Source organism: Phasianus colchicus, chromosome 8, assembly GCF_987193195.1.
Source record: "Phasianus colchicus chromosome 8, bPhaCol1.hap1.1, whole genome shotgun sequence".
NCBI lineage: Eukaryota > Metazoa > Chordata > Aves > Galliformes > Phasianidae > Phasianus > Phasianus colchicus.
The window spans coordinates 17312367-17334335 of NC_143443.1; the positions used below are offsets into that span (position 1 = coordinate 17312367).

The 21969-nt window shown below is 43.3% G+C and overlaps 1 protein-coding gene across 4 annotated transcripts in view; it reads left to right on the forward strand.

Moving 5' to 3' along the window:
- Nucleotides 1–21856, forward strand: part of GBF1 (golgi brefeldin A resistant guanine nucleotide exchange factor 1) — a 97660-nt gene extending 75804 nt beyond the window's left edge. For 3 of the 4 annotated variants that reach the window (XM_031602088.2, XM_090145105.1, XM_090145106.1), the window contains 23 exons: nt 1902–2104; nt 2551–2674; nt 3170–3295; nt 3932–4014; nt 6207–6443; nt 7480–7573; nt 10179–10355; nt 10857–10921; nt 11042–11165; nt 11736–11807; nt 12553–12647; nt 13118–13271; nt 13493–13715; nt 15295–15455; nt 15732–15978; nt 16338–16537; nt 17391–17541; nt 17912–18042; nt 18365–18466; nt 19000–19113; nt 19346–19523; nt 19729–19866; nt 20217–21856. In XM_031602088.2, coding sequence (XP_031457948.2) covers nt 1902–2104; nt 2551–2674; nt 3170–3295; nt 3932–4014; nt 6207–6443; nt 7480–7573; nt 10179–10355; nt 10857–10921; nt 11042–11165; nt 11736–11807; nt 12553–12647; nt 13118–13271; nt 13493–13715; nt 15295–15455; nt 15732–15978; nt 16338–16537; nt 17391–17541; nt 17912–18042; nt 18365–18466; nt 19000–19113; nt 19346–19523; nt 19729–19866; nt 20217–20503 — 3486 coding nt within the window. In that variant the 3' untranslated portion in view covers nt 20504–21856. The remainder of the gene's footprint in view (nt 1–1901; nt 2105–2550; nt 2675–3169; nt 3296–3931; nt 4015–6206; nt 6444–7479; nt 7574–10178; nt 10356–10856; nt 10922–11041; nt 11166–11735; nt 11808–12552; nt 12648–13117; nt 13272–13492; nt 13716–15294; nt 15456–15731; nt 15979–16337; nt 16538–17390; nt 17542–17911; nt 18043–18364; nt 18467–18999; nt 19114–19345; nt 19524–19728; nt 19867–20216) is intronic. The other variant, XM_031602089.2, reaches the window with a different exon arrangement.
- The last annotated feature ends 113 nt before the right edge of the window (nt 21857–21969 follow it).

The window sequence follows — 21969 nt, forward strand, 5'->3', positions numbered from 1 at the left end:
CTCTAAAAAGTTTGCTGCAGCGCTGAGGATCTTAGTTCTTTACCTACATTGCAGTGCTGTTCTGGGATAATGCTAAATGACTTCTTGAGCACATTAGGGAAGATGCTTGTCAGCAGAGTCTTCAGAGGAACTGCTGAGTTTTGACATTAGCTAATTTCGGTTACTGTTTAAGTTGTAACTTCTTGTGTTGCTTTAGATCTAGCTTTCAAGGCAGCCTTGGTGATGAATTTTGTGTGAAATTCAGTTATTGAGGGATACCTTGTATAGTACTTCTACTCTTCTAAATGAAAATTTCTAATGAGACTCCAGCTTCAGTATAGTGGAAAACAAGGCTAGAAGAAATTAAGAGCATTGCCAGTGGCTAGTCCCTGCAATAGCTGGGAGTTCCCTAAATAAAATTCCAGGAGCTTCCAGAAGAAGTACAGGACACTACAGCAGAATGCAGAAATACTGTCACAATCTCTCTTAGTTTGCCCAAGGAAAATCCTTTTCTGACCCTAAATCTGGTAGTGATTTCATCATAAGTGTGTAAACAGGGCATACACAACGTTCAACTTAAGAAATGTTGATGCTGACATGGCACTAGCTTGTTCTGCTTCCTTTAACTAAAAAATAAAAATAAAAAAAAAATTACCACAACTGGAAGGCTGAGAAAGCTAAATAAAAGCAGAAAACACATTATGCATCGGATGGAATGGTTTATTTTTTTTTTCCAAAGGCGGTGACCAGAAGCTCAGAGGCTGTAGGATTGATGTGATTATAAATGCAGTGCAAATGGCCAGCAGTTTGATCTCCTTTCACATGGTCTTAAAACAAGTTCTGTTACGTTCTATATAACAATAGAATACCCTTGGGGCTTGTTCTACAGGATTTATTGCTGAGCAGAAATGCTCCTAGTGCCTCAGTCCCTTCAGACCTAACATAATGGGGCAGTAATGGTTATTATTATATTACACCCTCACTGGGTTTCTTGTGCTGTCTGTGCTGCTTCAGGAGTTACGTGTTTCACTGATGTTTGAAGATGTTCACACAGGCGTGCTCACAGGCAGGAATCAGAAAATTTGGTGGCTTCTCAGTTATTGAGAACCCAGGGGAGCTAGTAATCATGATGGTCATGAGTTTAGTTCACTAGGTCATCACTAGCAGTTTGATCGTGATAGGCGCTAACATGGAACTGACATTTATTCTAGTGCCTTAGTAAAGTTCATACGGTTATTTGTGCTTTTGGTTTTTCTGAACACCAACAGAAAATTCAGTTAACCCTTTCTCAGTCCGGTGTTCTATTACACTGACTGTGGTACTGTCCGGTTTATTCCCTTCTGAACTAAAAATGTACTCACTCTTTCCAGCCTCCAGGTAGCCTTGCCATGCTAGAGCATCAGCATGGTTCTTGAAAGCACGTCTCATGCAGAATGTTGTCTAGTGCTTATGCTTTTGTAGCACTTCTTTCTCGCATTGATTAAAAACTGAGGACTCTTGTTACGTGCCATGCAGTGAGGTAGAATGTGAGAGCCTGGAGCCAAAGGGGACGGACAAGAGCATGGTCTAGTGCTTCCAATGTAGCTGGAGAGAGCTGATCTTGCCCATATGTTTGCTAAGGTCCTTTCTCTGCACTGTTTATGTACTGGAGTAGGTGAGTCATTTGGAGTAGCAGAGCAAATTGCTCAGTGAAACTTCTAAGCTTTTCATATTTAGTCTGTTGAGTATGACTTGATGCTGAGTTCTTGTGATGAATACAGATCTTCTGTCCCTGGTTAGCCTTTCCCACTCACACAGTGTGATAAACTTGATCATGCTAAGGTTAATCTGTTTTCTACTTAATGCTTTTGCTTCAAATGCTAAGAACAATCTAAAGTAAGAAATGCATTTCAAGGCTGTAATTGTCAGAATGTTTTCTTCAGCTCCTGATAACTGGAACAGAGCAGTTCAACCAAAAGCCAAAGAAAGGGATACAGTTCCTGCAGGAGAAGAACCTTCTTGCCACTCCCATCAACAATAATGAGGTGGCCAGATGGCTACGGGAGAATCCTCGCTTGGACAAGAAGATGATTGGGGAGTTTGTGAGTGATCGTAAGAACATAGATTTACTGGAAAGCTTTGTTGGGTGAGTATCTTTATGTATCTCTTTAATCATGAAGGAGTGAAAGTTGAGTTCAGTGATAAATTAAAATGTAGTACAACAGTAGTTCCTGGAGGCATGGGATCTATATTGCTTGGTTCTCTGTGTACTAGCATGCCTTAATTCTGTACATCTCTCATATATGGCTAACACCTGAGATGCTTATGATAGTATGACACTCAAATTGTTTTCAGTAGGGCCATTCTTTGTGAAGACTACCAAGATAATTCAGAATTTCTGTAATTATTAGTGGTTCTTTGCTGTATTTTGCCTGCTCACGGTATTTTTCTTTGTTCTTCATCCTCCTTTACTATCTATTTTCAGTGAAATCTGCCATTCTGATGTTGAACCAAACAAGACTGTAGTCAGTAAGTCTATCCTGTCTTTACTGTCCCATTTCATTTTCTCACTGCATTTCATTCTTGTTGCAGGACTTTCAGCTTCCAAGGTTTAAGACTAGATGAAGCTTTACGACTTTATTTAGAGGCCTTCCGATTACCAGGGGAGGCACCTGTAATCCAGAGACTGTTGGAAGCCTTCACAGAGCATTGGAGGGTGTGTACTTGCTGGGTAGAAAGCTCAAACACTGTTTCTTTTGCATCTGCCTTGATGGACCTGACAAATCAGACTGCCTATATAGAATCACCAAAGTTGGAAAAAGACCTTCAAGGTCATCCAGTCCAACCATCCACTTATCACCAACAGTACTCACTAAACCATGTCCCTCAACACAAAATCCAAACGTTCCTTGAACACCTCCAGGGTCAGTGGCTCCACCACCTCCCTGGGTAGCCCATTCCAGTGCCTGATATATAAGCTTACTGTGTGCTGCAGATAGTAGCTGTTATTTTGTAGGAGGTAACAGTTGTACATGCATTTCCATTTTGTTTTTTGAAAACTATAACCATAGCCTGATTTTTTATTTTTTTATTTTTATTTTTTAGTTTGTCCAAGAGATTATTTAGTGCTGTGGATAGAAAAATGGTTATTTTGATCACTGTTATATCCCTGTTACTGTAGAACTGACTTGTGCCTGTATTTGCCTTTCAGAAATCAAATGGATCCCCATTTGCTAATAGTGATGCCTGCTTTGCCCTGGCCTATGCAGTTATTATGCTGAACACTGACCAGCACAACCATAATGTCCGCAAGCAGAATGTCCCAATGACTCTGGAGGTGAGTGCTAGCAGCATAGGCACCTGTCTACTCTTGTTTTGTTAGCAGAGAAATATCTGGCATTCTCAGAGGTTTTTTTGTTTGTTTATTTCCCCTGGTATTCATGGCTCATGTATGCAGTAAGCTGGTGGACAGCACTGAGGTTGAGTATGATTGGAGAGGAGAGCTAGAGGTAAGGGACAGTCCTGTGGGACAGGACTTTGTGCTTAGCAAGACAGATTGGCAAGTTAGTCAAGAGGCTTCTGTGCCTGAAAAAATGGTAAACTAAGACAGAGTAAGAATGAGAAGATCACTGAACTTTTCAACAGCTCGACAGTCAGGGCTTTGAGAGAGTTCAAGTCCTATGACTGTCAGTGTGCAATACAGACCTGTCACTGATGTCCAGCTTCAGCTAAGCATGTGTTCTGTTATCTTTGTTCTTTCAGAGTAGGGTGAGTAGAGGCAGGAGCTGCTGTGCACTGCCATGCTGCTAAGAATAGCATTTTGTCTTTGAACTTTGAGGATGCATCTTGAAGAATGCAGGAAAATCTCCTTCTGGTCCTATAGAAAGCAAGTGGAGTACTGAATGAAGCCAAGCAGTTCAATCTGGAGATACTAGGAGAGTTACATCAGTGTTGGTTTTTTTTTTTTCCCCAGGAGTTTCGGAAAAACCTGAAAGGTGTGAATGGAGGCAAGGACTTTGAACAAGACATGCTGGAAGACATGTACCATGCCATCAAGTAAGAATCAACCTGACATCTCCTTGTATGCGATAAAACGTTATTTGGAGTTATTTGGTCTGTGAGATCTTCAGTGACCACAGAGAGAGGCTCACTGATCATATTTGCTTCAAACCACCTTCCAGTTCCATGTGGGACTGGAGTAACAAGCAAGTCTACAATAGACTTGTATCTTTGGATTCTCACCATGGTATTTTAATCCACAGCACTTAAGCTAATGTTAAAAAATACGCAACTTCTTTCAACATGCATAATAATGGCTGAGCAACAGATGAGAAATTTTAAACTAAGAAGCCTCTGTCCTCCAGGCCAGGCATTTAGATTTCTTCAGAACATTTGTGCAGTGCCAGAGATAGCAGTTCATCCCCAGGACAGTACTGTTGCCTTGACATAACTGTCCGGGTCTTAGTAGCATATTTCATTTCAAAAGCTTTTCAGCTTTTCATATGAGTCTACTTTGTACACCCAATCTCTTCTGCCATCCCTGAAGCTCTTGGCATTCTGACCAGTGTTTGAAGAGAATTCCTGGTGGCTGAAGCCTTTTTGGGCACGAAGTAACTCTGAGGGGGGGTTTTAGTAATAACTCAGAAATCTACCCTATCAGTAAATCCAGACACTGCAAATTTGAAGCTGAGAGGATTATGTCTCTGAGGAGACAGGATATAACTCTTGACTCTCAGCTGGTTTCAATCTGCAGTTGCAGGCAATGACATGCTGGAAGCAGGACAGGGTACTTATGTTGGGCCTCTCTTTTGAGCCTTATCCAGGAAGATGGGGATGCTGCCTGTACCAACTATCTAGAAATTGTTTGAATTGACTCAGTCTTTCAATCAAATAGAGTTCTGGTTTTGATTGACCTCTTTTTCCTGAGAGTGTTGTTAATGTTGTTTTAGTAGTATCCTGAGAATATTGTCATATTTTTCAGTGAGATTCTGACTTTGTTCCAGTCTGCTTCTATCCTTCCTTCACCAAATAACTCAGCTTTTCCATTGTGATCAATGCCTAAATCAATGGCTACTGCTCCACACCAAAGAGATTATCGTACTGTCATAGCTGAAATTGAGGGGTATTATTAGGAAAATAAATTAGACTATAATCTGTATGGAATAATACATGATCTCTTCAGGATCTTAGCATTTCACTTTTGAGTAGAGAATTTCCTGAGACCTTCCAAGTAAAACTCATTCACTTGCTTCTGTTAATACTAACAAAAAAAGGATTTGTTTGGAAAAAAAAGTATGCTACTGACTACTAACACATTTTCCTGTGTAATCTCAGTAATGATTGCTCTTGTCAAAATAACACAGCTACCTGAAACTGAGAAGAGCTTATTTCCTATGCGTAAACCAAGGTATTTCTTTTATAGGTACCGTTAGCACATGAAAATTGCTTCTTTGGCAACTGAAGTACATTATTTTTTTTATTTCTATAGATTGACCTCTGTTTTTTGGATTGCCTAGTCTAATATTTTGACTAGATTTGAGACTATCCTCAATTACTTGGTCATTTGGAGAGAATTATCTCTTGTGCAATGTTACCCAAGTTTAGGGAGTATGTATTTTAACCCAAGATTTCAAGTACTACTTGGCATTAATCATAATTGTTTTATTATTGCATAGTTTTAATCAAGTTAGAGTAGGGAGCTGTAGTACCCTGGGTATGAGTCACCCATTACACATTTGATTTCTTGCTTTGTTTTGAATTTGTTGGCTTTCTGATATTTAATTTTGACATAATTTGAATATTCTTATTCCTATACAAAGTTGCTCATACTATTTGACTGCTGTGGTATAACAAATTTTTTATTTATTTGAGAGCAATGAGATATGCATAGTGCTCCGAGTGGATGAGAGGTGGGGAATGTGAAGCTACACTAGCATGCTGTCAGAAGTTTTCCAACATTTAACTACAGAATATGTTGCATTTTCCACCTGCAGGAGGTAGCTGCTTCTTCCATACTAAACACTGTAGTGACCCAGAGTTCCTGAGAGCTACCACACTTTATATCCAAGGTATTGGAGAGGGGCAAAGGAAGCAAGCAGGCTTTAGAAAAGAGAATGTTGCAGGAACTGGTAAAATCACTCCAGAGTAGATATCAATTAACTTTGGGACCATGTAATGAAAGGTACTGTGTAAATGTTATGTTTGGCTCAGAATGAAAAATTCAATCTTTCTGCCTTCCTCCCTTGTAGAAATGATGAGATAGTGATGCCAGAGGAACAGACGGGCCTGGTGAAGGAAAACTATATCTGGAATGTCCTGCTGCATCGTGGTGCCACTGATGAGGGAATATTTCTCCATGTGCCCCCTGGAAGCTATGACCATGATCTCTTCACCATGACATGGGGGCCAACCATTGCAGCACTTTCTTATGTTTTTGACAAGAGCTTAGAAGAAACAATCATCCAGAAGGCTATCTCTGGTTTCAGGTAGGTCTTAACATTTGTGAAACCCAGAAATCTTAGTTTGATTATTATCTTGTCTGTCTGCTGAAGAGGTCACAATGAATACCAGCTGTTACTTTTCCTAGCAATTGAAGAGCTTTTTTTTATTATTATTATTATTTTTTAATTGTGGCCTATGCTCTCCTGGATTTGTTCTTTTGTTAATGTTGATTCGCCTCATCTTGGCCTTTCTTAGTGCAACTGGCCACTTGGTTTGACTGGTGTGTTGCAGTAAATTTGAGTGCTTTGGGGTATGTATTTTTAAATTCCGGCATAGTTACATTTAGAAGACTTGCTGACACAGCTGTACTGCTTAAAAGTGAAGGGAAAATACTACTACCTTGCATAGTGATGCTGACAAAGTCCTGGGATATCAAGAAAACCTTTCATGAACTTGTGTATATGAGCCCATTGCTGTGGCTGGATGGGATAGAAATTGTTTGTTTCTTTCTGGTTTTTGTTTGCTTGGGTTTTTTTGTTTGTTTTTGTTTTTGCTTTTTTGTTTTTGCTTTTTTTTTTTTTTTTTTTTTTTTTTTTTTTTACCTTTTTCCTGTTTCTGATCAGTGATGTTGTTATCTTTGAGATGCTGCATTGAAAAAAACCCTGGTTGTGCTTGAATGCAGACCAAGCCATGCCTTAAGTGTAGTTTTAAAGCTCTGTTAATATGCTACTGTAGCCACCGTCTCTTGGAAACAGCAGGTTTAGTTGAAGGTTTAATGTCAGCAACTTCTTATGTCAAGACATGAAATTTGGCATATTGGCTCAGCTGCAAGTAGTTTGTCTGTTTGGACTTGATTCTTGGAAGTGATCCTGGCATAATCACAGACAAATATCAGCGGTCCAAGACTGAAAGATGATTTTGATTATATGATGGATAATGGACTCTATACACGAGCATTTGTTACGAGTTGGTAGAGAGGAAGGTCTAAAATGTCAACGAAGAGGCAGTCTGATTTGCTGTCTTGTACAGAGACCTCTCTGCCAAGTTATTACAGTGTTTTCTGTGTTCTTCTTCCCCTAGGAAATGTGCAATGATTTCTGCTCACTATGGCCTCAGTGATGTATTTGACAATCTCATAATTTCTCTCTGCAAGTTTACAGCCCTCAGCAGCGAGGTAGGTTTGCAAGGAGGGGAAAGAAGTATGTTTTTTAGTATGTTGGAGCTCTCTTCTTTTGTTAAGTAGTATAGTTGGTTTATTTTAGTTATACCAGTATCTGTAGGTAATTATCAGCCCCTGTCCCGAGTTTTCTGGTGAAGGCAATGAAAAACTGTGTGGGAAAGTAGGAGTTCTGTTGCACAAGTCCAAATAAGTGTATTTCCTACATACTCACAAGTAGCAGTTCATATAAAACTGCTTATTCCACCTATTTCATATGAGGAAGCTTAGATCTCCGTGTAAAGACAGTGATCATCCATACTCCCAAGTGAGTTTATGCATTTCAGTTATTAAATATTTGGTTATAGGGCATATGCAGTGCCAAGAGGGACTGTTTTGTGATCGGTTCTCTGTAAGTGTAGGGGCTCTGCATCCGTGCAGCATGAAGTGGTTAGAAAAACATGTTTTCAATCGTTCATTGGGATCAGGAAATAACATCAGCAGTTTGTTTCACCTTTAGCAAGAACTTAAGCACTATTTCTGATACAGTCCAAGGTACAATGATTGATTTAATCTTTTTTGCCCAGATCTTTTTGTGTGGAACATCATCTGCCTAACTTTTTTCCCCTGAGATTTTTGGTAGGTAGTATATGGCAGAAGGTGCTAGGGAGATTTCAACAATTCCTTTCTAAGGTCAAACATATAAAGAAGTCTACAACATTGTTCTTGGAACCTGTACAAGACCCACAGTGAGCAGAACAGAGTTTTGCCGAATTGCGCACACATACGCACAAAAAGGAGTGGGGCTGGAACAAGATCTCTAGAGAGTGAAACTATGCGTGTAAAATGGCCCAAACAGATGATTTCTGAAATCTTTCAAAGGGATGGTGGAAAGAGAACAGTCCTGCAAATTAGTCCAGTTAATGGAGTTTGGCTGTTCCAAAACTGTACGGAAAAGCAGAATTATCTGAAGTGGATGTTTTTTATATTGCTCACATCCTGCATTGGTAGCAATGAAGGAGCACCAGCTTGATTATTAAAAGACAATAAACAGAAAGCAAAACCCTCAACACTCAAGCAGTGGAGTTGCTTTTGATTCCCTTTTCCTGCACATCTCACTACAGTAAAGATGAAATACTTAATCCTCTCCAGGCATCGCAGATTTTGAGACTGTCAGCAGATTACACGAGGAAAGGAATGTCTGCTGTGAAACAACTGTTTGACACAGGTTTACACAGTAGAAGCAACTAGACTAAGCCCTCAGAGGCACCAGCTATTGCCAGCTGCATCCCATCTAGTTGTGAGACTAGAATCTAGAGCAGTCTTAGGTCTGTGAAAATTAAGCAACTATGCCTTTTGCAGACCAGAGCCACATCCAGCCTGGCCTCAAATGCCTCCAGGGATGGGGCATCCACAACCTCCTTGGGCAACCTGTTCCAGTGTGTCACCACCCTCTGTGTGAAAAAAAAACTTCCTCCTAATATCTAACCTAAACCTCCCCTGACTCAGTTTAAAACCATTCCCCCTTGTCCTATCACTATCTGTCCTTGTAAACAGCTGTTCCCCTTCCTGTTTATATGCACCCTTCAAGTACTGGAAGGCCACAACAAGGTCTCCCTGGAGCCTTCTCTTCTCCAAGCTAAACAAGCCCAGTTCCCTCAACCTTTCTTCACAGGAGAGGTGTTCCAGCCCCCTGATCATCTTAGTGGCCCTCCTCTGGACTCGCTCCAAGAGCTCCATGTCCTTCCTGTACTTGGAGCCCCAGTCCTCGATACAGTACTCCAGATGAGGCCTCACAAGAGCTGAGTAGAGGGGGACAATCACCTTCCTCTCCCTGCTGGCCACCTCTTTTTTAATGCAGCCCAGAACACAGTTGACCTTCTGGGCTGCAAGCGCACACTACTGGCTCATGTCCAGCTTCTCGTCTACCAGGACCCGCAGGTCCTTCTCTGCAGGGCTGTTCTCCAGGAGATCTTTTCCCAGTTTGTATAAATACCTGGGGTTGCCCCAACCCAAGTGCAGCACTTTTCACTTGGCCTTATTGAACCTTGTTAGGTTTTCATGGGCCCACTTCTCCAGGTCCCTCTGCCACTTCCCAAGCTAGCTCACACTGGTGATCAGGTGTCCCCACTGAGCACTGCAATTGCTATGCATAGCCACTTTGTTTAAAAGAAGAGGAATAGAAAAGAATATGGAGGTGATTAGCTCGCTGTTAACTGGTGTTCAGAGCACCTTTACATGTCCAGAATGGTTTTGGCCATAGTTTCCATCTCAAACAGTAATGGTTGCAGCCAGAGGGGCAGTGATACCTTATTTTGAAGCTTTGATTCTGGAGTGAGTTCTCATAGCACAATAAGTTAGTGTTATTTGTAATTTTGCAGTGAGCACTTTCAAAGTGTTCTGTAGTGGAGAGCTTAGGTCTAAGTGTCTCAGTGATTTAGCTTGCTCTGGAAAGCCACCTTGTCTTTGTTTCTGTGTCAAGCAAATATGAGCTGAGTTAGTTGTCCACAGCATTGTGCAAAGAATTGCTGCCTTTTCTGTAGTCAATTCTGATCAGTCTGCTATGATTTCTGTTGGGAAAGAAACAAGTCTTGCTGACTGCTGCCCCTTTTCTTTCCTTTAGTCTATTGAGAACCTGCCGACTGTTTTTGGAAGTAATCCCAAGGCCCATATTGCAGCAAAGACTGTGTTTCACTTGGCCCATCGCCATGGTGACATTCTGCGGGAGGGCTGGAAAAACATCATGGAGGCCCTCCTGCAGCTTTTCCGAGCAGAACTGCTGCCCAAGGCCATGGTAGAGGTAATCACAGCCAGCTCACGGGTAGCTGAAGACTCAGGGAGTGGGAAGCTGGCCTTTCATAGAATCAGTTCAGAGTGGTGGAGAGTTCCCTTGCAAAGAAGGCCTGGATTTGGTGAAGTGTGTACAGATCTAGAAAGCTATCAAAAAGTGTAATGTTCAAGTAACATGCAGGCTCATCTTGTTTCACAGCATTTTTTTTTTTTTTTTTTCTTATTTTTGTTTTTGTTGTATTTGAGAAATTCCACCATTCATTTTATTTGAACAAATTTTGAATATTGTGCAGAAGAGAGAGTGCATGAGGTATTAGAGTACGGTATATTAGTATTGCCAGATGGTGGAGAGGTGTGACTCTATGGGTAGAGGGGTGAAGAGCTGGGTTTGGTTGGCTCGGGCAGGTGCTTGGGTGTGGTATTTCATCATTAAGTGAATCGTTGTAGGGGCAAAAGCAGGCTACAGAGAAGTAGAAAACTGAATATATACTTGTTCTGGTCTGTCTTCCAGGTTGAAGACTTTGTGGATCCCAATGGTAAAATCTATCTGCAGCGTGAGGAGACACCGTCTAACCGGTGAGTGGAGCAGGTAGCTCAGGCAGTCTTTTTTATCCTCCTTAGTCCTGGAAAATAGTATACCATTTCTTTTTCTTCTTTAATGTTTTCTTACTGATGCTGATGTCTTCTAATTTGCAGTGGTGAATCTACAGTGCTGAGTTTTGTTAGTTGGCTCACCCTCAGTGGGACGGAGCAATCTGGCATGAGAGGGCCATCTACTGAGACACAGGAAGCAAAGCGAGCGGCTCTGGAGTGCATAAAGGTAAAATACAGGCTGTGAAAGAACCTGCTTTTGTTTGTGGTGACAGTATTATGTGGATAACAGGTAACAGAAGCATAAACATGGATGTTTCTAGGCAGTATTCCAGGCTCCCTGAGGACTTGGGAAACATAATAAAGAAAAGATGAGTGAGTCTGCATTGCCAGCTATAGGGTCTTATAGGATATGATGTACAGACGTAGTAATACTTGAAAATAGAGATGGTTTTGCACAAGAAACTGGGATCTGCCCTTGGCATCACTATGCTATAATTAAGCACAAATTTATTAACTCTCAAATGACTAATCTTTTCCAAGACAAAGCAGTCTGTGGGCAGATGTTCCTTTTTAAAAGGCAAGGAGTTACCTGATAAAATCCGTCTAGCGCTGTTGGAGGATAATTGATGTTAAAGGATTGAACTAGCTTTCAGGAGTTTTCCTCCAGGTTGCTGTGTTGAAACCTCTCTCAGTACCTACTGCAGCAGCTGCAGCAGCATGTGGTGTTTTGTGGGGGATCTGTTTGTATGCCTTCCCCGCCTTCTGGATATATCTTTCTCTTTTCTGTCTTTCCCAGCAATGTGATCCTGAGAAATTGATCACAGAAAGTAAATTCCTCCAACTCGAATCTCTCCAGGAGCTGATGAAGGTGAGAAAGATACTGGGCAGGGGACAGGATGGGTGATGGGACAAGTCTGCTGAGTGAGCATGCATATGTGTTGTATACTCATCTAGCTCCTCTACCCTCAGAGGATGTCTTAAGCCTATTTGGGATTTGAAACCAGCCATTAGTTTGTCTGTTATGTTGGCTGCCTGCACAGAACTTACACATTTGTTTAGTAGCAGAGAAAGACAGTAAATTGTGAAAAACATTGTAAGAGTCTTTTGGTAACAGAAACTGTTCGAAAATGTCATGTGCCACCTCAGTTCTGGAGGAAGATTTTGCTCTTAGTTCTCTTATGTCAGGAACTCTTCCCTTATATGCAAGTTGTTGGCTTGTGGATAGTCACTTCTAGGTATGCCTGTCTTTTCTGTGCTTCAAATACGCGTAATAAGAAGCTGCTGGCTGCCAGAAAGCCTCCCCATCTGAGACATTTCATCAGAGTTTAACATTCTTTAAGTTTGAATTACATCTTTACATTTAAAAAAATATATAATTTTATATATTTATATATATATATATAATATTATATGTAATTTATATATATATATATATATGTATATATATGTATATATATATATATTTAGATTAGCCCCTGACTTCCAATGTATTTTTGATGGACTGTGCACAATTTCGGCAGACACTGGGGTGCTGCTTTGCCCAGACTGAGAGCATTCTGTTGGTGCCCCTGTTTGAAGGGCTGCAAGTCACAAACATTAGTTGTCTTTTCTAGGCTCTAATCTCTGTGACTCCCGATGAGGAGACATACGATGAAGAGGATGCTGCCTTCTGCTTGGAGATGCTTCTGAGAATTGTACTAGAAAATAGGTATGACCTTGAAATACATTTATATTCGCTGTATATGTTTCTGCTTTACTGCAGCTGCTGACTGGATCTAGGGAATGAGCTCCTTATGTGCTTCGTTTGCCAGCTGAAGCAGCATGTGGCTATAATTTCAGGGCTTAGCAATTCTGTTCTAGCATATGCAAACATAGCGACTATTCACCCATGCATTATTGCTTTGATATCATGAGATCTGGAGAATATAAACTAAACACTGGAGGGAGAATTCACCCACCTAGTTGATTTGTGAGTAATTAAGTAAATAAGATACTTGACAGTTTTGTTGTTTCTATGTGCCTGTTCTTATATCTCTCTGCTGGAGTTTTTCTTTGAAGTTATGAAATACCAGGTTGTGAGGTTGTATGGAGCATTCAGGGTGGAAGGGGGAAGTAGCTGCATCCTGCTGGTCTCATCTCCTTTCATCCTACCCTTTCCCTCCTCCTTGTTGTGGCTAGGGACCGTGTGACCTGTGTCTGGCAAACTGTTCGAGACCACCTCTATCACCTCTGTGTCAATGCAATGGAGTTCTGCTTCTTAGTGGAGAGGGCAGTGGTGGGGCTGCTGAGGCTGGCGATTCGGCTCCTTCGTCGGGAAGAAATCAGTGCACAGGTAAGGGGAAGTCTGTTGCTGTTGTGTTGGGGTTTTTTTGGCTACATCTGGCAACATAGGAAAGCAATTACTGTGGGATGGACCCACATTTAGCCTGTGTGTGCTACAGGTAACAACAAGCAGCAGTTGTAAGTAGCCCTAAGTAAGGAAGGAGGACTTTGCTGGACAAGGGAGTGTATATAATAGGATCTGTTATTCCTGCTGTCTCTTTCTGTGGCTAGGTTCTCCTCTCATTACGTATCCTGCTCATGATGAAGCCAAATGTGTTGTCCAGAGTTAGCCATGAGGTTGCCTATGGCCTCCATGAACTGCTGAAGACCAATGCTGCCAACATTCATTCTGGGGATGACTGGTACACGCTCTTCACCCTCCTGGAGTGTATTGGGTCTGGGGTAAAGCCACCTGCAGCCCTGCAGGTTACAGCAAGGGCAGATAACGACACAGGTAAGATAGGCCAGCTTTTGCTAGGAAATCTGATGCCCGCCTGCCAGATAAGCAGCTGCTTCCCCAAGCTTTTCAATTAGCAGAGGGAACTGCAAGAAAACAAAGCTGATATTAAACTACATTATCAAGATTAAAGACCAGCACCTGCTGTTCACTCCTACCCTATGGTCTGTCCCTGGCTCTACTCTGCCATCTCTTCGTACTCTGGGCAGCAGTTCAGGTGCTCCCTGGGGGAGCAGTGGGGAGGAAAATTGATACCAGTTGCAGCAGCTGTAGGTCTTTGCACTGCCCCATGGAGTATATTCTGGTGGTTGTGGTCTGGTGCCATGGGTAATATAGCCTTTAATCTCTCATCCAGGTGTGTAATGTAAACCCAGCTGTTTCCTCTTTTAGAGGTTTGTGTCCTCATTTTAAGGATTTTTAAAGGAAGTAGTTCTTTAAACTAATATTTCCAAATCAGGTGGTTTTCAGAGTGCCCGAGCAATTCCTGTAAGACCGACCCTCTGTTTGCCACTTCTCTTGACTGTATTAATAGATGGTCTTTCCAGCAAACTGTGTTCTGCTTTAGCCAGCTGGCAGTGTATTTGAGGCTGACATCTTCAGACTTCTACAGGAAAAAAAAAAAAAAAAAAAAGAAAAGAGAAAAAAAATTAAAGAAAGGACTTTCCTAAAAGGCTGTTCTCCTCTCTGCTTTTCTCTGGGTCCTGATGCTTTATGGTAAACAGCTTGTGGCCTTTGCCTTCTGGAGCAAATACAAGATTTTTTTTCTCCCAGCTCTTTTTTTACTGCTCCTGTCTTTACTGCTTGAACTAACTACTTGACTATGGCATCCTATAGATCGCAACATTATTTCTCTTTACCTCCTGAAAACCTTTGGTGCACTGTGTTCACAGCAACTCTAGATGCTGGTGGATTTCTAGATAATGTTGAATGATAGGGGAAAAAACCCACAATTTTTGTTCAAGGTAACTTTATCACGGTGCCTTAAATTTGGCCTTTGCAAGGGTTTCTGAGGTTGGGACATGTGAAATACAAGGTTATCTTGAAGTTCAGGGAAGGTAGATTGGATAGATGTGGAATATGCATGAAGTAAACTGCTGTGAACAAGAAACACTTTACCAGTATTAATGTGGAGTTGCATGAGGGACCTCAATGGCCACACAAGTCCTATATTCTGCATTGTGCTTTAGGAGTTGCCTTGGCTGAACCTAGCACCTGCAACGGTTCTAAAACATGTGGTACATATGATTCTTCCCCTGGGATCAAGTTGTTGGAATTTGCCCTTTTAAATCCATGGTCAGTTGATAAGTGACTTAGCAGAGGATGGAAATTCCCTTCCTTCTGAAGGGGAAAAACAAATGTACATACCAGGAATAAATGCCAAGATCTGTGTTTCCTGCTATCTCCTGTGCATACTTCAGTTACAGTTGTTCTTCCTTTCCCAGGAGGAAAGGCCTGGCTCAGATTCTTCCAGGGCCCATCGGTGGTTCTTAGATAATGCTGATCTGGATTGCTTCTCCCTTATTCATAGCTACTCTTCCAAGTTCACTCTCTAAAACCTGTGCCTTTTGTCTTGAAGGTGCTCAGTCAGACAGTGAGGTCTCCTCCTATCATCCAAGTGACATGAGCCTAGACCGTGGCTACACGTCTGATTCGGAGGTGTACACAGACCATGGGAAACCAGGCAAGATGCACCGCTCGGTGACAGATGTGGATATGATGAACAGTGGCTGGCTAGTGGTGAGTAACCAAGGGGCTTCTGGTGTCAAAAACCAATCCTAGTTTTTGGAAGAGGGTGTGGTAGCGAGATAAAGAATAAGGCTGTAGAAGAGATAGCTAAGATGATCTGACAGTGTAAAGGGAAGATGTGGAGAAGATGCAGATGGAGAGCAGAAAGGTAGGAGGCGAATGTTGAAGTAAGGGGAATTGTTTCAGAAGAAAGGTTCTTTCAGCACGTGCATGCGCTGCAGTTTGTTACACTACTCCCTCCTGCTATCCTCTTGCTGTGCCCTGCAGGTGGGGAAAGATGACATCGACACCTCTAAACCCAGTGCTGGGCTCAACAGGCTGGGGCCTTCTCCTCTTGTCAACCAGTACAGCCTGACTGTGGGGCTGGATTTGGGTCCACATGACACAAAGTCTCTCATGAAGTGTGTAGAGTCCTTGTCCTTCATTGTGCGAGATGCTGCCCATGTGACACCTGAGAACTTTGAGCTTTGTGTCAAAACCATCCGCATTTTTGTGGAGGCAAGCTTGAATGGAGGTAAGGTGGCCTTTGATTTGACAGCTGGGATCAGGCTTGAGAGTGCCCAGCAGCATGAAGGGATGTGTGAAGTACTGTTGGGGAATGAGTCCCCAGCGCTTAGATAATCTTCTGCTATGAGAAAAGTCCCTGTTACTGTGACACAAGACAATAGCACCTAATGTGAAGGTAGCAGCATCAGCAAGTGTTGGTGTCCTGTTGATGCAGAAGGCTATTTCTGAAGGGTGCTGGGGTACTTCTTAAAATGAGTAGAACCATCCACTGGGGATGTCAGAAAGTGGCTGCTGCATGTGTTGAAAGGCTGAAAACATTTTGTGATGGAGTGTGCATATTGTATGTTGCTGCCTTTACCTTTTTAGGCTCTAAGTCCCAGGAGAAAAGGGGGAAAAGCCATAGACATGATAGTAAATCCAGTCGGTTAAAAAAAAAGCCAAAGGAGAGCTCCACTCGGCGATCACGAGTTTTGAGCCAGCACCAGGCCCACACACACAGTGATGAGGACGAGGATGAGAGCATCCCTGCCAGCTACCACACTGTATCTTTACAGGTTAGTCAGGACGTAAGTATAGCAAGGATTTCCTCCTCTCCTTTCCCACACTAGGGACCTTGCTAGGGAATCACTGGGAATCTTCATGGGATGAGGGGAGGTTGTATCCTGGACTAGTGACCACTGAATGGTGAAGGTTAGGGCTGGTAGCAGAGTGTGGTTCTGCAGTGAGAGAGAAAAGCCAGAGGGTAGGTGTCTGGCAATTAGTCACTGCAGAAGATACAATGAATGTGGATCAAAGGAGTTTGGAGACAAGAAGTTCATGTGGGATTAGTGGAGAGTCTGACAGAGCATGTGAGCTTATGGAGAGCGGAGAACCTGGTGGGCTGGGACACAAGGTTTTCAAGTACAGAGGGCTGGGATGCAGGGGTTATTTCTCTCTATCTTGGTTTTCAAAAATGTGAAGATGCTGACTTAGCACTAGTCTTTTGGGCCACAGTTCAGTACTAAAGTTATTAGGATGCTGTCATGTGCCATTGGAGAGTTTTTGCACATTTCATGTTGCTTTAAAAAACTAAGTTGCAAGGAGACAGAGTTGTCTGTAGGCAGTGTAGCTGAGTCACTGTTTTTCTCCTTAAGTTAGGCAGGGCAACATGTATTGCAAATGCTCTGTGCAGGCCAAGGATCCATTCTTTCTCCTGGGAACTTTGGAATGCCACTCCCTCAATGAGGAAATGTATATGACTACTGATTGACAGTAATCTTGTGGAGGATACCCAGTAGTTGAATGCTTAGGGATTGCACAGATAACTGGGCCTGAAACTATCTCATAGCAGCTGGGATCCTCTTAGCATTGGCTTGGGAAGGAGCAGAGACAAGGTTTGATTCAAGAATTGTGTTACTTAATGTGATGCTTGACTTGCAGCTCCTGGATCTCATGCACACCTTGCACACACGAGCAGCTTCCATCTACAGCTCCTGGGCAGAGGAGCAACGCCATCTAGAGACTTCAGGGAGGAAAATCGAAGCAGATTCCCGAACACTGTGGTCGAATTGCTGGTGTCCTTTGTTACAAGGTAAAGTCATCCCCTTGTGATGAGAAGTGAGCAGAGAAACTTTCGATACAACATCAGCCCTCAGGAAAGTGGAGGAGCCAAGGGCTAACTGCAGATAGCAGGTAGAGGTTGGTTTTTAGGGTCTGCTGTGTAAATGGGAAAACAAAATGGGGTCAGATCCAGAAAGGTATCTTTAGCATGACTTAGCTACCAGCTTACTTCTGGTTGTGACAGTAGATTCCCAATCTGTGACCTAGAAAAGGTATGATACTTCTTATTTTGTTCCTTCTCCTCAGTGTGTTTGGTCTTCATTAGCTTTCTCTACCTAGGCTGGGTGAGATGGAATGTGACACTTTCTCTGTGGGCTCTGCACTGAACCCCTCTTTTGCAGGTATTGCTTGGCTATGCTGTGATGCCCGACGCCAGGTACGGATGCAGGCACTCACCTACTTGCAGCGGGCTCTCCTCGTACATGACCTGCAGGCCTTAGATGCCTTAGAGTGGGAGTCGTGCTTCAATAAGGTAACCTCCTGGTTGGGCTGGGCATGCAGGTATGATAGCAGTCATGAAGAGCAAAACCCTTTGTAGGAGGCATAATACTGTCTTGTTGAATAGTCTGCTCACCATAATACATAGGCATTTCCCTACTTTATATCTGTGAAATATTCCTCTCTGCTTAGGCTTCTGACAGAGCCTCTTGGAAATCAATCCACACGTTCAATTTCTCACTGCTTCCCTCATGCTCTTTGTCTAGAAATTAGTTCCAAAAGCCAGCTTCTTCCTTTAAGGTGGTTAGATGAAAAGGACTGGATGAGATTTTCACAAAGAAATATCAATCCAACAGGTGCTGTTCCCTCTGCTAACGAAGCTCCTTGAGAACATCAGCCCAGCTGATGTTGGTGGAATGGAAGAAACTAGGATGAGAGCCTCAACACTGCTTTCCAAGGTGAGTGTGCTTCCGCTGTCTGAAAGCTCAGGAGAGAACATGTGCATCAAGAGAACAACATTGTTTGCTTCTCAGCATCTCTGATTTGGAGAGGTGTCAGTTTGCTAGTATGACTGTCTTCAGTGTTTAGCCTTTCCACCACCACCTGCTGCTGGGATGAGCCTTCATTCCAGAGATGTCTCCGTGATTTTGGATTCAGAAAAGTTGTCAGGAAGGTGTTTACAAACAGTGGAGAAAAGTATATCATTCAACATTAATTAAAGACAGTTTATTCTAGAGGTGAAGTGATGCTTGTCACAAGCCTGGGCCTGAAGGACTGCAGGAGTTGCTGATTAAAACTTAAGTGACCTCAGGCAAGAGAGACAAGATTCACTCTTCTGTATAAGCAGCTTAGAAGAATGGATTCCTCTGGCATCCTCTGGCCTTCTAGCCTGTCACTGGGAGGGGTCATTCCAGATTTGTAAGATTGGCTTACCAAGCCATGAACAGCAGCCTTGATACTGCTTGTTGACAATGGTTGTGCTCTTTTTCAGGTGTTCCTACAGCATCTCTCCCCGCTGCTCTCACTGACCACTTTTGCTGCTTTGTGGCTGACAATCCTTGACTTCATGGACAAATACATGCATGCTGGTTCCAGTGATTTACTGGTAAGGTGCTGAAAGTGCTGCAGTGTTTTGAACAATCATTCATGAATTTTAACCCTTTACACTTTGTTTGCTGTTTTGTTTTTTTTTTTTTAATTTAACTCTTGCAAACCCATTTGTTCCACAGTATGTCCCTTTAGTCTCTGTTTCCAATGCAGCCCATCAGCTTTTTTTGAGTCTTTGTTCATTGCTGTGTGTCCCATCTCTCTGTGCTGAGGAGTGTTTCTGATTACAGCTGGAGGCCATTCCAGAGTCTCTGAAGAATATGCTGCTTGTAATGGACACGGCTGGGATATTCCACAGCGCAGACTCACGGACAGGATACTCTGATCTTTGGGAGATCACCTGGGAGCGGATTGACTGCTTCTTACCTAGGTTGCGAGATGAGCTCTTCAAACAAACAGTCATCCAAGGTACAAGGGAACGAGAAATATTTTTAAAAAATGGGCTTTGGGCCTAGTGCTTGGACATTGCTGTACCCAGCTGCCATAGTGCCTGGATGTTACTGATGATACATTCAGGAAGATATGAGAGCTTGGCATGAGGACAGCAAACTGAGGGTGGACGAAAGGAGAGAGTAAACTGGTGTAGTGTCTCACTGTTTGTTTGTTTTCCTAGATCCTGTCCCCAGCATACCAATGGAGCAGCATCCTCAGAAGTCAATAGCATCTGCCCTGCCCCCTTCTCCTGTGGGGGATGTGAGACCAGTCACCCACCCAGCTCCATCGGAGAAGCCTTCTGAACCGAGTGCTAGTGGTAAGTCCCATTTTCTTTTTTCTGGAAGTATCTTCCCCGAATGTGGAAAGCATAGATCTGCTTTTCCTTGCTTTGACCAGCTGTTCTGTGTTGTGGAACCCACTGTGTTTCCAAATGGTTTGGTTATGACCACCTTGTTGAGATTTTTGTGGATAGAGGCAAAGGCAGAATGCTGTGTTTGACATCTGCTCCTCAAGGCCCCTTATGAAGGCATGTAGAAGGGGAAAGTCTGGGGAAAAAAGAAGTCTGAAAAGGTCCCTGAAACTGATCCTTAGTCTAGATTAACTTAAGGCTGAAGTTGACTTTGTCCAGGCCTATATAAGAATGTATTTTTCTCTTCTTTCTTCCAGAGTCTGAGAGAGCTTCTGCACCTGCATCTCCCACTGTCAGCAACTCTTCCTCTTCTTCTTTCACAGTATCAGCGCCAACGAAGACAAGCCCCGTTACAGACATACCTCCCACAACAGCACAGCCACCACTTATCCTGCAGCCTCTTGCCTCTCCCCTGCAGGTTGGGGTCCCACCTATGACTCTTCCAATCATCCTCAACCCAGCTCTAATAGAAGCCACATCTCCTGTTCCTCTCTTAGCTACTCCACGGCCCACTGACCCCATGACAACCTCTGAAGTCAATTAGCTTGAAGGTATCTGAGAACTGTCTGCTGAGGAGGCTCTGGCAGAGGATGCTGGCCAAATGTTCTCTGATAGCGAGCATGTTTGTTTTAGAAGATGATGCTAACCTGCACAGAAGGTAGCTGCAGCAAGCCCCCAGAGCACATCACATTTGTTCCTTTCCAGTGGCAACTGCCTAGAAATTCCTGACCGCTCCCTTCTTGGTATCCAGTTCCACTGACCAAGCTCCTTCCTGCCTTCACGATCTCAGGGGCCAGGCAACACCCACACTCAGCAGCCTGGGACCAAGCTGCCAATGTGTCATCTGGTGAAAAGGGAAAATGCATTGATTTAACACCGGCGAGGGGCAACAGTATAGGACTGCCTCTCACATTGTTCAGTTCAATCCCTGGACAATTCCCCAGCTGTTTCTTAACTTTCCTGCCCCTGCTTCTGGCCGCACTGCTTTATTTGGGCTGTGGGTATGCCTGGGCTCAGCAGGTTGAAAATTTTGCCTAGAGGATTGCTCACAGTGTAGTTTCCAGCTTGCTATGCAGGGCTTCTTGTATGCTGTAGCCATATGCTTTCCTTCTGCAATGTGGATTGCAATAATTCCCTGACCAGTTAGGGAGCAGGAGATCCTGGTAGGCACAGTGCTGCCTTCTTCCTCTCCTCCTATGTAAAGGCTGTCTGGTGGGCAGAGCAAATTCAGGAGGCTCTGCCTAGTTAATCAGATTAGGAGGAAATGCACAGCCCTGTCATGTCAGAGCAGAGCATCATGGCCATCTCTCCAGCAGCACTTGGGGAGCTACTCCCCCTGGGTTGCACAGCAGTGCTGCATTGTCTACCACTTGCTTCGTTGGCCCAGAGTTGTCCCCTCCTCTTCAGTCAGAGAAGATACTGGGATCAGTGGCACCTGCTGGCAGATGCCCAGCAAGTCTGCTGTGCTAAGGAGCAACTTTCTTTTGGAAGTTCCTGCGAAGATTGCACCTTTTATGCATTTTTCTGGTTGTCGGGAGCCCACCTCCTTTTCCACCTGGGGTCTCCTGCAGCTGATAGTCATCATTCCTTTTGTCTTGCAGCAAGGATGTCCTGCTCTTCCATCCCCTCATGTCCAGAGCAGAGCTGGCTGCCTGGCAAGCACTGCATCTCAGTTCTTCCTCCTCTCTTAGTTGGCTAAATTCTCAGTAATACCAATCTCAGAAATCCCACTGGTGACTGGGAGGGACACAGGCGTCAACGTCAACTCCAACCCAGTGTATGCTGTACTGAGAGAAACCCAAGGTTGGGGTGGGAGTACAGCCAGTGTACATATGGGGTAAATGGCTTACAAATTCAATGGACTTTTTACAGTGTAATAAATACATCCTGTAAATGAGTGCTCTAGTGTTGCAAACCTTTTCTGTTGTAATTTTGTGGCCCAGAGCTTTGAGAAGAGTAGAGTTGAATTATCAAGGGTGCTGCACCTTTCCACCAACCCAGTGGCTCAGC